The sequence below is a fragment of the Corylus avellana genome, chromosome ca5 (assembly GCF_901000735.1).
Source record: "Corylus avellana chromosome ca5, CavTom2PMs-1.0".
Taxonomy (NCBI): domain Eukaryota; kingdom Viridiplantae; phylum Streptophyta; class Magnoliopsida; order Fagales; family Betulaceae; genus Corylus; species Corylus avellana.
Window position 1 is genome coordinate 24,161,308 of NC_081545.1, and position 15,783 is coordinate 24,177,090.

The 15,783-nt window shown below is 34.0% G+C and overlaps 1 protein-coding gene across 2 annotated transcripts; it reads right to left on the reverse strand.

Annotated features, from left to right (window-relative positions):
- Window positions 1-6,095: 6,095 nt before the first annotated feature.
- On the reverse strand, window positions 6,096-10,079 carry LOC132182398 (uncharacterized). 2 transcript variants are annotated; one of them, XM_059595635.1, is made up of 7 exons: window positions 9,607-10,079; window positions 8,408-8,523; window positions 8,246-8,334; window positions 8,068-8,142; window positions 7,712-7,819; window positions 6,774-6,869; window positions 6,096-6,529 (listed from the first exon to the last, which is right to left on the reverse strand). In XM_059595635.1, exons 1-7 carry the CDS (start codon window positions 9,984-9,986, stop codon window positions 6,263-6,265), a joined length of 1,131 nt encoding a protein of 376 aa, XP_059451618.1. In that variant the 5' UTR covers window positions 9,987-10,079; the 3' UTR covers window positions 6,096-6,262. The 2 variants fall into 2 exon arrangements, with proteins under 2 accessions (XP_059451618.1, XP_059451619.1); XM_059595636.1 differs by having other exon boundaries at window positions 8,408-8,536; window positions 9,607-9,722.
- Between the last annotated feature and the right edge of the window lie 5,704 nt (window positions 10,080-15,783).

Consider the following 15,783-nt stretch of genomic DNA (forward strand, 5'->3'; position numbering starts at 1 on the left):
ACATCAGCCATTGTTTTTAAGACTTAAAGCCCTTATTTTAACACCAAAACATTTTTTTTTACCATTCCACGCTATTGTTTAAGACAGTATATGCTTTTGTTTGTCAAGATTCAGCATTGGCAATTTATTTATTTTTTTTCTGTCGTATAACACTTGTTTGGTGGGTGTTCAATGCACCATAAAATATTTTGAAAATTTGGTCTTTAAAGTTCAGGTAAGATAGCGAATTTAAGGGCTACCTTCTACACATGATGCACACCCAGATATGTCAATAATAGAAAAATTTTGTGCATTAATTCCAAAATTCTATCATGAGGATTTCGAAGTTGCACTTGAGATTTTAATCAAGAAATTAAATTTTAAATTCTAGAATTTTATTTATAAGCATGCCAAAAATAATTTAAAATGCTCTACTGGGTCCATTCTCAAGTGACTAGCAAACCTAACCCACTTGACAATATTAACTATTTGAGCAATTTTTGTTGAACTCTTCATTCAATAGAAAGATTTTTAAGAAACTTTACAACCCACCCCCGGGCAAACCCTTAACATGGGTCCGCCCTTGCCCGGATATTTCAATATACCGTCATGTACTAGCAGCTCGATCGAGTCCAACCTTAAATGGCCCATGTTACTGTAATTGAATTCTATTGTCCACCTTTTATCTGTTCATCAATTGCCTTAGGTCAACCTTTTATATGTTCATAAAATGCCTTAAGTCGACCTTTTGGACCATTTATTGGGGTTAATAATCATAAACAAACATATATCTTTGGTGCAACATTATTTTATGATGAAATTGTGAATTTATTTAAATGGTTATTTGAAACTTTTCTAAATGTAATGTCAAGGAAGCATTCCATAACCATACTTACTAATCAATAGGTGAGGTATTTCCGAAATCACATCATCATTTATGTATATGGCATGTTTATCATAATGCTACCAAAGATCTAAGTCATGTATTTCATCTAGTACAGCAAATTGCATATGATTTTGGCGATTGTGTATATGATTATAAAGATGAAGAGGAATGACTACTCACATGGGATAATATGTAACAACCCTGATGGGCAAATCAATTAACTGGTAATTGAACCCATGGTTCCTCTCCTAACTCTATTCCTCACGGGACAAGACTCAGGAATCACAACCTCTCATAAGTGAGAGACCTTAGCATAAGACTTTATAAACTATAGGAATATAGAGTAATAATGAAATAATCAAGCATTCATACACCAGAGTAAACTTAATTCCTCATAATATAAAAGTAGTCGCCGAATGTATCGGTCATCAGACTATCATCAAAATAAAAGGTTACATCCCATAGCATAATTGTCTTACAAAAGATCAACAGATCAAATCCTAAGTTTAAGCAATGCTAAAGAGATAATAATCTCGATCATGTCTGCCCGAGTAGTTCCTTCATCATCCCATATGGACTTAAACCAAACTGAGTCCATATCCTAAGAAATGACTCAGATCAAGTTCTACGCAATCACCCATGTCCGGTCCATAGGCGTCTTCGTCTATGCTAACTAAACCACACAATTATTCATAATGAATAAGGAAAAACATAAAATAAAAGGAGTAAGTCTAAAGACTTAATGAATGTTAACGAAGATAATACCCATGTCAGTTTAGTGATGGATTCTATTTTATAAAGTATGCACAAATTTCATGACAGTTTTCCATAAGTGTGATATAAATATATGATATATACATAAGATATAGAATAACAGTGATAGTTCAACAGTATGGTCTACCCGAGATATTACCCATTCTCAGTAAGGTTGGTGCTATTCCCAGGGACCTGTAATATAACACCGGTGCCCCGGATACCATACGCTACCATACATCCTATTAGCGGCACGACCGAGTCCGACCTTGGGTGGCCACACCATTAATGATGTTCGTCCTGTAGTGACCGTTTGTTAAGGCTGCGCTGGTTACGAAACAACCATTGGATCCAAAGCCCATATAACACGCACATTTGACCATAAAGTTAACATGTATAGTAAGCCAATGGCCGTTATCCCGCCGTACCGGTGTACCATGTCATACGATGCAATTAATCTTGTCTGAATTTTTCATGCATGCCCTTTTTACAAGTCTCACTTTCATTAACATGTTCAGCACAACGTTTTTCCAGAAAAAGCTAGAGTTAATGTGCAATAAAGTGTATATTGTGAGAGTTGCAAATATGCATGTTTTAGTACACAAAATAAACGTACAATGTGAAAAAATAAATGACGAGCATTATGTGAGTTAAAACTCACTTGGGTCGAACAAAGCCTCCAAATATTCTACCAAACGATCCGGGTTCTCCAAATCTATGGAAAACCTTTTATTAGTCCTAAGTCTAACTTAAAACAACCCTAAAACATAAAAACATGAGCTATCGGACGGCTGACCAAAATAGCGTTCCCTGGAACGCTTCTAACCGTACGTCTGGGCTCGAGGCTGTACGTCCGGGCTTGAGGCCGTACGTCCACCCAGAAGGTTTTCAGGTGGAACCTCATTGTGTCCATGCGTCTTCCTATCCTTCCAAACCAATTTCTAAGGTTATTAAAAGGTTTTCTAAGACTTCCTATCTCAAATTAAGGTCTCCACGCATACGAAAACACGTTCGATAAAGGTAAAACACTAATCCGCCAAGATTAAAGTATAACCTAGCTAGAAACTCAAAACAACAACTTAGCTAGTCTAATCAAGCATTAAAAAAGCAAACGACATAGAAAGAAAAGTTAAGCGTATAGGGTTACCTCCTAGAAGCAACTTTCAAGAACCTCCTCTCATTATTCACAAAAACTCACAAAACTCATAAGAACACACTCTCTCACAGAGCTTCTGGGAGCCTAGTGGCGAAAATGGGTGTGAGAGGTCGAAGGTAAGGGGGGTATTTATAGGTGAGAAAAAGCAGAGGGCGCTACCAACTACTCTGAAAAGTAGCGGACGTCCGGTACTATTGGGGCGTATTTTCGGTACTATTTACATAGTGGTCCAAAGGCTGTAGCATATGTCCAGGTATTATTCAGAGGTTTTCAAAAAAACAGCGTATGTCCGGTGGTCCCCCATCGTACGTCCTTGTACTTTTTGCAGTCGTACGTACGGTGGTCCCCCCGCACACGTCATCTACTAACGACAGGAGTGTACGTTTGGTCAAAAAGTCCAAAATTCTCAAAGTGCCCTTCCAGCTGTTCCTAATGACCAAAAACCTAAATTAACCCTCTAACTAAGCTATCTAAGCTTAGTTAATTATTTGGATCACTACATAATATGCTTAACAAGTATAGTCTTGCTAATAATAAATGGTTGGATGAGATATTTAATGTAAAAGAGAAATTGGTTATGGTATATGGTTGACATATGTTTACTATTGATATGAAAAGTACCTAATGCAGTAAGTCCATGAACGATGTGTTGAAGAAGTACTTGAAACCACAACATAATCTTTTGCGGCTTTTGGAACATTACTCTAGATTCTTGGCTGATAAACCACATTAGGCACTATAAGCAGAGTTTAAAATGAGTTATAATACTTATTTTATAAGTTGATGTAGAGATGTTGAGACATGCTGCACCCCATAAATGTTCCAAGATGAATATACAAAGATGGGAGATTGTACTATTTACAGTCAAATACATGCAGAGAACTCAAGAACACTTGGGTAAATTTGAGGCCTCAAAAATTAATACCTAATCCAATTGCATAAAGTTTAGGATTAATAATTTTTTTGGTATCTAGGTTTTAATGTTTTTATTTTTTCACTAGTACAAATCTAGTACCTCACATATAGGAAAAAACGGAATTACTACCTCCGTTAGTTTCCGTCAATTCTCCATTAATAGAAGTCCACGTGTCACTCTCATAATACGCCACTGTGTCCTAAAAAAATAATTTTTTTTTTTTAAAAAAAGTGAAAATAATGATAAACCCGTAACCAAACATACTTCTTCTCCGCTGTTCTTCTCATCTCTCCCTCAACAATGCCCAAAATTAAATTTTTGCAAAGGTAATAATTTGAAAGAGCGGAGAAGAAATTATGGGTACATCCATAATCTGATTTCACTTCCAAGGACGGGGAAGATAAAATAGAAGAAGAAGAAGCTGGGTCTAATGGCGGCGGTGGTGGTGATGATTTGGGGAATGATCGAAAACCCATATTTAGTATCAGAATTTTCACTCGTTTTGCCCCTTGCTTACCTCTTTGGGTGGTGGATCTGAGGTTGGATTCCACAGTTGAATTGAACTAAGCCAATCTGAAAGTGCTTCTAATGTTAATGATGGGAGAGTCGGCAGTGTGCCGGAAATGTTACCGGAAAGTGCTTCTACAACCCATTTCATATATGTTTGGCCATGATTCCGGGCTGTGGAGTGTGCAGAGAAGGCCAAGCTGAATCAACCGCTCCATATTCGATAGCCTGTAAGACCCATCTTGTAACCGGTTATCCCCTGCTTGCAGAAGCTTTCCTTCATCACATAGACTTCGGATCCAGTCGAGCAAAATTATTGTACTGAATCGATAAACTCAATACAGCACTAGCCTCACAAAGCTCCCCGCTATCAGTGAGGACTGAAGTTGAAAAGTTGGGTATAAGGGTATACAATTCAATGGGGAAGTTTGAATGGGTAAACGAAAGTGGACGGCAAAGAAGGAAACGGCATGTTTGAAAATCTGGAAATTGGTAATATGAATAATGGTGTAAAAGATCACAAAACCCAAATGCAATGGTGAATGAGAACATAGAAGGTGAAAAGCAATCAAATTTATCCATGATAAAGAACTGTCTACTACTATTCAACGCCAGATCATTCAAAGCCGTTGAAGGAATATATATATGAACTCTGGGGCTTCACCAAAATTTCTTTGCTGTCAACATAAACGAAGAAAAGCGAACCCCAGAAGCCGATTTACAAATTATTACCTTTGGAAAAATTTAATTTTGGGCATTGTTGAGGGAGATGGGAAGAACAGCGGAGAAGAAGAAGTAGGTTTGGTTACGGGTTTATCATTATTTTCATTATTATTATTATTATTATTATTATTTTTTAAGGTTTAGTTTTTTTTTTTTAATTAATATTTTTTTTAGGACACTTGGCGTATTATAAGAGTACCCTGTGGACTTCCGTTAATGAGGGACTGACGGAAACTAACAGAGGTAATGATTCCGTCTTTTCTCATATGTGAGGCATTAGATTCATCTGGTTTTAAAACTCAAGAAAAATAATAAAAATATTAAAACTCAAATACCAAAAAAGCTATTACCCCTAAAGTTTAACTTTGTAGGAATTCTATGTATCTTGACAATAAACTAAAAAATTTATAAAAAGAAACATTAAGAGGCTCCAACCCATTATGCATTGAAAAGATGAACAAAATATGCAAATGTCGGTGCTATCGTGGCATTGATATTAAAGTTAATTCTCAAAAGGTAATAAGAAAGTGTTACTCCCACTTAAGTCATAGTTTTCGTGAAATGTCAACACTTGCAAGAGAGAATGAGATGATGTAGGAATATGCCAATAAATGTTCTTAAAAATTATTGAAGGATTTGCGCAAAAAAGCGAGAGAAAAAAAAGAGGCTGTTATTCTAGCGGAGTGGAGGGTCAATTAGAGGTCCAATATGAAGTTGATAATAATGTTTGAGTCCAGTGAAGATGTAACTTCACAAGCCATATGTGGGATTAAAACATAACCTATATTTGGACATCTAAAAAGAAGGTTGAAAGATGCACTAGAACAACGAAAAAGTTTTAAATCTCAAACCAAAACAACACTGGCTTCTAGTTGTGTTAATGACTTCAGTAGGAGGCTCATGATGCAAGGCAAGTTCAATCACTTAATATTTAAGATATGTTTGGACAACCAAAAAAAAAAAACCTTGGCAGTTTTTTGGATTGGACAACCCAAAAACTATCACAAAATATTTAAATATAATATTCAAGGTTCCGCTTAGAGGTAAAGTACTTTTTGTTACCTTTCTTTCTTTTTTTTTTCTTTTTTTTTTTTATTGGTAAACATTTGTTACTTAGATACATACTTCCACTGACTACTCTATCTTGTACTTGTTCAGAAACAGAAGGAGACATATCAACAACTTAAATTTGTTTCCACATTAATTATAATCATACTTTCCTTAAACTGTAGGATATACAAAAAATATATATATATATATTTTCATCCACTGCTTCTTTTTTCCTGTTCTCACTTGAGTATTAGACAAACTAATAATAATTTAAAATCAGGATCATTGAATTCTATTGTACGCCTTTTATCTGTTCATAAAATGCCCACAACAGAACACCAATCACAGTGTCTCTAACCAAACCCTTAAGAAGACTATCAAGCCACCTATTGGAGCCATCACCATCTGGCCTCTTACCTGCAAGGTCCCGAAACCGCAAGTTTCCCTGGTCTGATACAAGTGCATATATCACACCATTCATGTGGCCCTTTCCAATCACCCCCACCACTCTTTTACTATTATTCACAGCTTTGCTCCGCTTTAGTGACCATGCAAGGTACTGCAAAAGCAGCAAGCATATATCTCTTAGATGGCTGATTATAGGCCTCAGGAAAGTGAAGTAGAAACATATTGATTTCGTTTTATTACATCATTCATGCATAAAAACCAAAACTATATATAGGTTTCAAACTTGTTCATGAACTTTTTTTTTCCTCAAAGCTTTTAAATCAATGAGAATGTATCCATCTGTCTCAGAGTTAAAGGACATTTCAGGTATCTAGTGGTGGCTGTGAACTACTTACTGTGTCTCGTTCGTGTATAAGAGGCTGCAGGAGTGATGGATATGAAAAACTTAGCTGCTCGTAGAGCTGCAAGGTGCCATCATCTGAACTTGGTACCTGCAATAGGTTGTAGATATTTCAAATGGAAGAATTATATTATTGTCACCATGTTGATGAACTATGGTCTAAAATGCACTGGGTGGATATTACAGCCAACTCTAATTTTACATCTGAGAGCTCATAACTTTTTCTTAATGCTTTTGATTTCCATTACTGTTGCACTCCATGCTATTTTGTAGATCCTGTTCACATTGATTATTCCCTTTTAAAGGCTTCCTCTCCTACTTCAAAGCAGAGCAATTTGCAACTATTCTATCATTCCTTTCCCTAGGGACACTGACACAGTGTCAGCTTTTACTAAGGTACCACCTTAAGAGGGCGGGTACCACTACTAGGGTTGTCGACATATGAGGCTATATAGCTTTTCAACATTGGTTAGGAATCATTATATCATCAATTTCCCTCTCTTCTATAATCAGTCAATAATGACAACCACCAGGTCAAACAAATGTCATGGAGATGATGTACAACAATTTCTGTAACCAACCCCAAATCAGTGGACCAAAGGCTTTCTCAAGTTCAATATATGAAAGTAGATGATCCAAAGACTTAAAGTCATCACTCCATAATATTTCCAAACTCAAAAGTAGGAATAGGAACAGTAACAACCAGGAGATTATGCAGAATAAAAAATAAATAGCATACCAGTTTGATTTTGGGAAAGTATATATATAATGTCATATAAAACCAAACTTTCTGAGGAAACTTAAGAAAATAATGATGCAGAAATCTCTATACCATGAATCTCTCTCTCTCTCTCTCTCTCTCTCCTTATCAAACTTTAACAAGGAACAAATTGGATCATCCAGGTAACAAATAAACCGAGGTAAGAAATCAACCTTGAGACTTTTCCTAGACATATCAGATGATGATGTTATCCCGCGAATAACTGAGCTCACTAAACTCAGTTTCTTAGTCCATGTCAGAGAATTCCAAGCCCTTTCAAGCTGCAAGAACACAAACGAGGCAAACTGAAACTCTGTTATTTGGAAAATTATATAAACACACAAAAATCCAGCTTTTAGAAAGAAATACAAATAAATATTCTAAATATTGTGCATAATTGCTAAAATAGCAACCAATAGGACTGGAAATAGGAGTTAAATTTACTAATGTAGAACCTAACTTGCATATTTTCATATAATTTGATCACACTGTCTCATGTGTATGTAAGACTTAACACGTATGTACATACCGTTATCTCAATTGGCCGATCCCCCAAAACAATTTGTGCGCCAACTTCTTCAGATACTTTTCGAGCAGCACGGAACTAAATTTGAGAGAACAATTTTGTAGATTATAATGCCATAAACAAACAAATTTTATGCTGTTCCTTAAGTACTTGATGGGTATTTTTTACTTAAATCAACTACCTCATCACCAAAAGGGCGGTTGATATCTGATGAGATTTTTGAGGAAAAAACTGCCAGCAGTAGACGTAGTGCTAGAGCGGTTTGACCACCTGCCATTTGGATATTCAGTAAACAATTTCGTAAGCACATAATCAAAATAAAGAACAACTTATTAGTGCTTACCCAAGTTTATGCTACGGCCAACAGCACCAAAAAACCCAGTCCCAGTCAAAGAAAACATATTTGAACGTAATTGTTGGCCAAGCTCGTCTTCATTGGAAGTGTACATAATTCCAGCTCTGAAAATGAACCCTGCAACAATTGAAGTTAAGATGTGGATTGAAGATAAACAAATTTAAATCATGTTACTTCTTATTGCAAAATCAATTTAATGCAATTTCCAGATAAAGTGTCTCTTGAATTCAAAAAATATTAAGTTCGTCTATCTAATTGACCTGCATATATAGAACCAACTTCCTGCATAACTGTTGGTTCCTTCTCTTGACATCAGTTCTATGTTACAGGTAAGTGTAAAAGGTTTTCTAAGACACGTGTTTGCACCACTTTTGTTGCAAACTCATACCCATTTCATCAAATTCAAGCAGAGTGATGCAAGATGTCTGAAGAGCAATAGGCGTTGCCCCTGAACTGTGTCGTATATGGAGGAAGATTTACAGTAAGGCTAGCCTAGTTAGGATGGTTATTGTAAATTGTGTTGGATGTGTGAGAGCTAATGGTTCTACTTCTAGATAACAAGTGGAGGGCATTAATGCCTATTGTCAATTTGTTAATTATTTGGCGGCATCAAAGACAGTGGATAAGTAACAGTGACATATAGATCATAGATGGGCATGTGCATTTACAGGAAGAGCAGTGCGACTGAAGGTGTGATTTCTTGGAATTTTTTTACCTCCATATTTAGTGAAAATTCATCAGACTCTTTTGCTTGCCAAACCATAACATGGAAAAGCAAGTGGTAGAAAGCTCTCAAAAATTCATAACAGTAGCATTTTGTCCATTTTGGAGATGACCCAACTCCCCCTTATGTGTGAGTCATATACAAATTAAAGAATTGCATGCATATACAATGGCTATGTGACAGAAACACCTAGAAAGTTAAACAAGAGTAATTTAATATACAAATTAGGTAATGAGTTTGGGTCACTTAAATATATTAATTACCCATTTCCTTTATACTTTTCGACATAAGACATAATACTCGCAATTACACTCATAACGTTGATTTTTAGAGCAGCATTCAGTATACTAAACAAAATCTAACTGCACCCCGATTTGAGACCTCCAAATAACTTGATAATTTGAAAAGGACAAACTAAATTCACCCAAAAAAAAACAAAAACCAATAACCAAATCACACTTGCCTGCTTCTGCATAGCTCCACGACCACATTATCAGGCTTCAAGGCCCGCACTACGCGTTCGACATCCACAGCAGATTCCTGGGATATATGCGTAGTCCCAACTAACCATATCGCCTCCGGCTCCACGAACTCGGTCCTCCATGCCGGTACCGGACCGTACCGCCTTTTCTCAATCAATACCAAACTCCCATTCTGAGCTAAATCAAGCAATTCAGGGTGAGTTTGGGCTATTATGGCTACAGAGTCATCCGAGATTTCTGTTCTGAAATCAAAGTCTGGTGGGGGTGGTTTGATTGAAACCTTGGAGGGTTTGAGAGATTTTGTTGGGAGGAGAAATGGGTTGGTGGTGAAAATTGAGAAGATTGATTTAAGGGTCTCCATGTATGAGAATGAGAGAGCTTCGTTGGTCTAGTGTTTCGAGTCTCAAAAATGAGATTTTTCTTATGTGTTTCAGAATTGGGATAGGGCAACTAACTTTAACGGCCATAAGCCTTGGATATTAATTCCCTACTATCAGTGGTTCCAGAAGTTTCGTACTCACATAGAACTGATGTCAACATATCCACTTAATTTTTCTTAAATGTGATATCTCGTGTTACAACCAAATTACTAGTATAATCTGAATCAATATATCCAATAACACTGGAACCAATTTTATTGTCTCTATCAAAGACTAAACCAACATCTGTAGCACCCTGTAAATAATAGAATATTCATTTTACTGCCTACCAGTGAACCTTGGCAGACTAACAACACTAGTTTCATGTGAAATACATGCACGAATGCACACCATAACATACATGATGCTCCCAAACGCACTAGAGTAAGATACATGCAATTGCAACATGAAATGCTCCCTCTCATCACTCTGCTAACACTGATGATAGTCTGAAATTATCTAAAGAAGACACATCAGCTAAATCTGTCACCATACTAACCAAAGAAAAAAGACACCATCAACCTTATTACCTTCTATAACCAATGAGCCTTGATTAACCTTGATGACCCTACCTTCACCGGAATACTTATATCCAAATGAGTTCAAAGTGCCTAGAATAAGATTTTTCTTCAAATCTAGTACGTGTCAAACATTTTTCAAAGTCCTAAATGTCCCGTCATGAATCCTTATTCTAATTGTATACCCATACCAATAATCTTCTAGGCAGCATCATTTCCCATCAAGACTGATCCAACATTGGCTGACTCATAGATAATAAACCAATCCCTTCTTTGAAACATGTGAAAAGTACAAGTAGTATTAATGACTCATTTGACGTTAAAATGACCCTAAGAAATAGAAACTACAAGAGACAATTCCACATTCTCGTAATTTTCTTCATCAACACTAGCCATAGAAGAGAAAATTGGCTTATCACCTTCTTCTTTATTTTCCAACTTCAGCCACTCATATTTGTAATGCCCATACTTTTTTGCAATAGTAACACTTAAATTTGTTCTTCGAGTTGGACTGCGTCTCTCTCACTAGATCGACCTCTAAAATTATATAAATTTTTTGAACAACTTCTAACAAATAATGAAATAAACCCTCTGTCTCATTATCACTACATTTCTCATTAAATCTTGTCCTCAACTCCATAGAATTCAAAGTAGATTTAACATCCACTATGGATATGGTATTTTTACTGTACAACATTGAATTAGTTAAATTATCAAGAAACTCAGGTAATGAACATAACAAAATCAGGGTTTGATCCTCATTATTAACTTTAATATCAATATTTTTCAAATTCATAAGAATTTTATTAAATTCATCAAGATAATCACAAAGATGCGTACCTTCCTGCATCTTGAGAGTATATAATTGTTGCTTTAGAAATAAACGATTAGTGAAAAACTTTTTCATGTACAAACTTTCTAACTTTTTTCAAAATCCAACGATAATTTCTTCATTAGCCACTTCTCTCAAAACTTCATCTGAAAGGGCCAATAAAATTAAACTGTACGCTTTTTCTTCGAGTTCTGAAATTTCTTCAATTGCTTTAATACTAATTCGTTCATCTGACGGTTCTAATATCTTCGCCAAACCTTGTTGTCAAAACTAAGCATGCATCTTGATACGTCAAAAATTGAAACTATTCGAACCATCAACCTTTTTTACATCAAATTTTACAGTAGCCATCTTGCAAAATAATTAAATAAAGAACCCAAGCTTTAGAATAAGCCATCTCGCAAAATAAAGAACCCAAGCTCTAGAGTGCCTTATGACACAACAAAGTGAGAAAAGACAAATGAAAATGTGCTGCTTCTAAATTTCTCTCAACTTTTTCCGAAAGCCACACTCCTTTTCTAGAAGCTCAACGTCGTTAAAAGTGACTCCAAATCCAACTTGAAATAGAACACAAGTGTCGGCTAAAACAAGAAGTCCAAATCAGACTTGGACTAGAAATTTACTTGGGCTTAAAAAGTGAATTCCAACACTAACTTGGAGAGGTGAAAACACGTGAGAGAAAAATAATCCTAGAGAATAAGGAATAGTGGCGGCCCCACAAATTGATTTGAGTAGTTCAAAGTCATACTATATAACAGGAAAAATGGAATGAATAATGATTTTTTTTTTTAAAAAAAAAAAATTCATATTTTTTATAAGATGTGTTTGATGTCATTCGATCTATTGCACATCTCGTCTTTCTCTTTTACAAATTTATTATTGAATCTTGAGGACTCACATATAGATTCCACATGTTCAATGGTAGATTTGTACATTTCTTGTTTGGAGATAGACAAGATATGTGTAAGAGAATAAAAACAAACATTTCTCAAACTACTAAAGCATGTCAAAAAGGTCCCATCTTTTTTTTTATATATACCTATAATACCCTTAATCTTTTAAAAACTAAAATATAAAATAAATAACTAAAAAATTAATTTGTCAAAATAAAAAATAAAATAAAATAAATGAGGAAAGAGGTGGCTGCCAATTGAGCCAACCACAAGGTTTGATTTTGCATTTATTCATATTTTTTATACCACACGAGCTATTTATAATTTAAGCCAACAATTGTGCTAATTTTCTTTGCCCCTTGGTTGGTTTTTTTTTTTTTTTTTTTTCTTTTTAATTTATTTTTCGTTTAAAAAATAGTTTAGTTTATTATATTATAGGAATATTAAAAAAAAATGGGACCTTTTTGACACACTTTAGTAGTTTGATGGGTTACTTTAATACCTCTTAAACATTATGTGGTTCTATCGCAAACGGCTGTTAATTTGGGAAGCATTTTTATATTTTTTCCTAAAAAATTAAAGAGTATATATATATATATATATATACACGTTAGCCCCCTAAACTATAATTGATTTTGCAATTATGCCTCCAAAGTTTAAAAAGTGACATTGAGACTCCACATACTACCATTGTGTACCAAATTAAACACTCCAATATTTTTCTTCCCAAAAAATAACCTTGAAGTTATTAATAAATAAAATTAAAAAATATATAAAAATAACCATTTAAAACAAAATTAAGGTGGCTGATATGAAAAGGGCCACCCAGTTTTTTTTTTCTTTTTGTTTAATTTTTTTCAAATTGTTATTATTAATAAATTTCAGGGTAGTTTGAGAAGAAAAATGAAAAAAAAAATGTTTAATTTAACACGCGACAATAGTATGAAAAGCCCTAATGTTACTTTTTAAAGTTTGAAGATGTAAGTACAAAAGAGAGAAAGTTTGGAAGATTTGAACTAATAACATCTGCTTCATAAGACGAAATCTCTGACCGACTAAACTATCATTCGATAACTTTTAGAGATTGAATTGAAAAAAGCCCAATTTATAAAAAATTTCTATCCATAATCCTCCTTTGGGTCTCATTGAGTGAGTTGGTTTGGTTCTTTCTTTCTTTTTCCTTTTTTTTTTTTTTTTTTTTTTTGGGGTACAAAAGAGAGCAAACTTGAGTTTGGTACTTTAAGATGGAATAAGAAAAGTAATATGACTGATTCAACACAAAACATGTGTGAAACTATTTATCAACTTTAATGATTAATGGTGTGATTCGACAGGATTAATGCATATCATGTGATTTGAAAGCTTTTTTGGGCCCTTTTGGACATGTCTCAAAACCGTGTTTAGCACTTACTAAATATTTGTTGAAAACTTTAAGGATAGGTAGTACGCGTTAGAAACAGCGAAACAAAATTAGTAGACAGTTGAGTTGATTATTAAATACTGCTTTTGTATTTTAAGATGTAATATCATTGTCAAAATATTCTCAAATAAATAAGATCTCTAAATGAATTTATGAAATACAAGCCTATAACACAATCAATAGAATTTTCTTTTTCTTTTTCTTTTTCTTTTCCTCCCTCTTTAATAGTGCAAGCCTTGTATCTACAGCTTTATTATTTTATTTATTTATATATTTTCTAGATGACTGAGCTTGAACTTTCTTGTAGCAACTAGGAAGTCTTGCACTTAATTCATGGTCAAGTCACAAAACAAGTCTGGTAAGGAATTCCCATAAACTGACCGACTCATTGACTTTTTTTTTTTTTTTTTTTTTTTTTTAAGTGACTCATAGACTTTTTGGTCCAAAGAAAAAGTGACCCATAATTTTTTTCGACCTCTTTAGAAAAGAAAAGTATTAAATACAAATTATATTATTTTTAACTGAAGAATGAGGCCTTTTTATAACGATATTAGTTTTTTTTTTTCAAATTAAAAAAAGTAGGTAAGAGGGCAACCAATTATAGACCGCAGATAGTTGGAAGCCACATATGATGAGCTTAACCAGTGAAAATTATAAGCGTTTTTTCAAGTTTAGTTGCGCTATAGTCTGACCCAACTCTAACAGGTGTTAGTGGAACTCAAGGCGACTAATACTAATAGAATTGAGAATTCTCATTTTGGGAGTCAAATTCTCACCCTAATACATGTCCAATCACTTGAAGATTACCTTGAGATCACTAAACCACTACTATTAATGGTTATAATGTTATTGATTAATGTTCACAAACAGTGAAAATTATAAGCGCTTTTTCAAGTTTAGTTGCGCTATAGTCTGACACAACTCTAACAGGTGTCAGTAGGACTCAAGGCGACTAACATTAATAGAATTGAGGATTCTCATTTTGGGAGTCAAATTCTCACCCTAGTACATGTCCAATCACTTGAAGATTACCTTGAGATCACTAAACCACTACTATTAATGGTTATAATGTTATTGATTAATGTTCACAAACCAATTCTTGAAAGGAAAATGATTTCTAACTCTTCTGATCCCTTAATAATAGGATAAGATTGTACAATGAAGAGTATTCATTTAATGTAAAATGATGGGTAATATTGTAAATTTCGTCCTTTGACTTTAATGTTAAGACAATATTACCTTTCATTTTACACTAAATTAATACTCTCCATTTTATTTACTCAAATTTAGAGCTCATTTCATTTACTCTCCATTTCACAGGTCTTATATAAATGATCTCTTTTATCAAAAAATAAAAATAAATAAAAATAAAAATGCTACTTATCCTTCTTAATAAAATGGTAATTAATTGACAATGATCTTCTCTATTTCACTTGAAATTGATAGTATTATTTATTTCATATACATCTAATGATGTATATAATGAATTAGGATCATCTCCATTTCAAATGAACTGGATAATGTCCAATTAATTATAATGGAAGAGTATTTTTATTTCATCAAAAAGTGAAAAGACAAAAATACCCCTCTATTATAACTAACTAAATATTATCATGTTCATTTGAAATTGAGAGAATCATATAACATGTCTATTTGTGACCTATTGCAAGCAGAGTTTTCTGCGCTGCCTAATTCAATATAAATGCAAAAGTCCGCAATTTAAAAAAAAAAAAAAAAAAAAAAAGATCATATAACATGTCAATGTTAGCACATCTTTTTTTTAAAAAAAAATTAAATAATGAGACATCATTAATTATCCATTTCATTTGAAATATAAATAGTTAAATATTATATACCTTAATTTGAGGATAATTTTATCTTTTCACATTTTAACGATATTTTTATCTTTCCACTTTAATTATCTCAGTCTGAAAACGAAATGCTTCCTCAAAAGTCATAGTACTCAAATTCAATGTTCATCAAAAGTCAGACTCAATGACCCATCAAAAGACATAGAATAAATAAAGAGCGTGGTAAGCATGTCCTAAATGAATCGTCACCATCAATGACAACCAA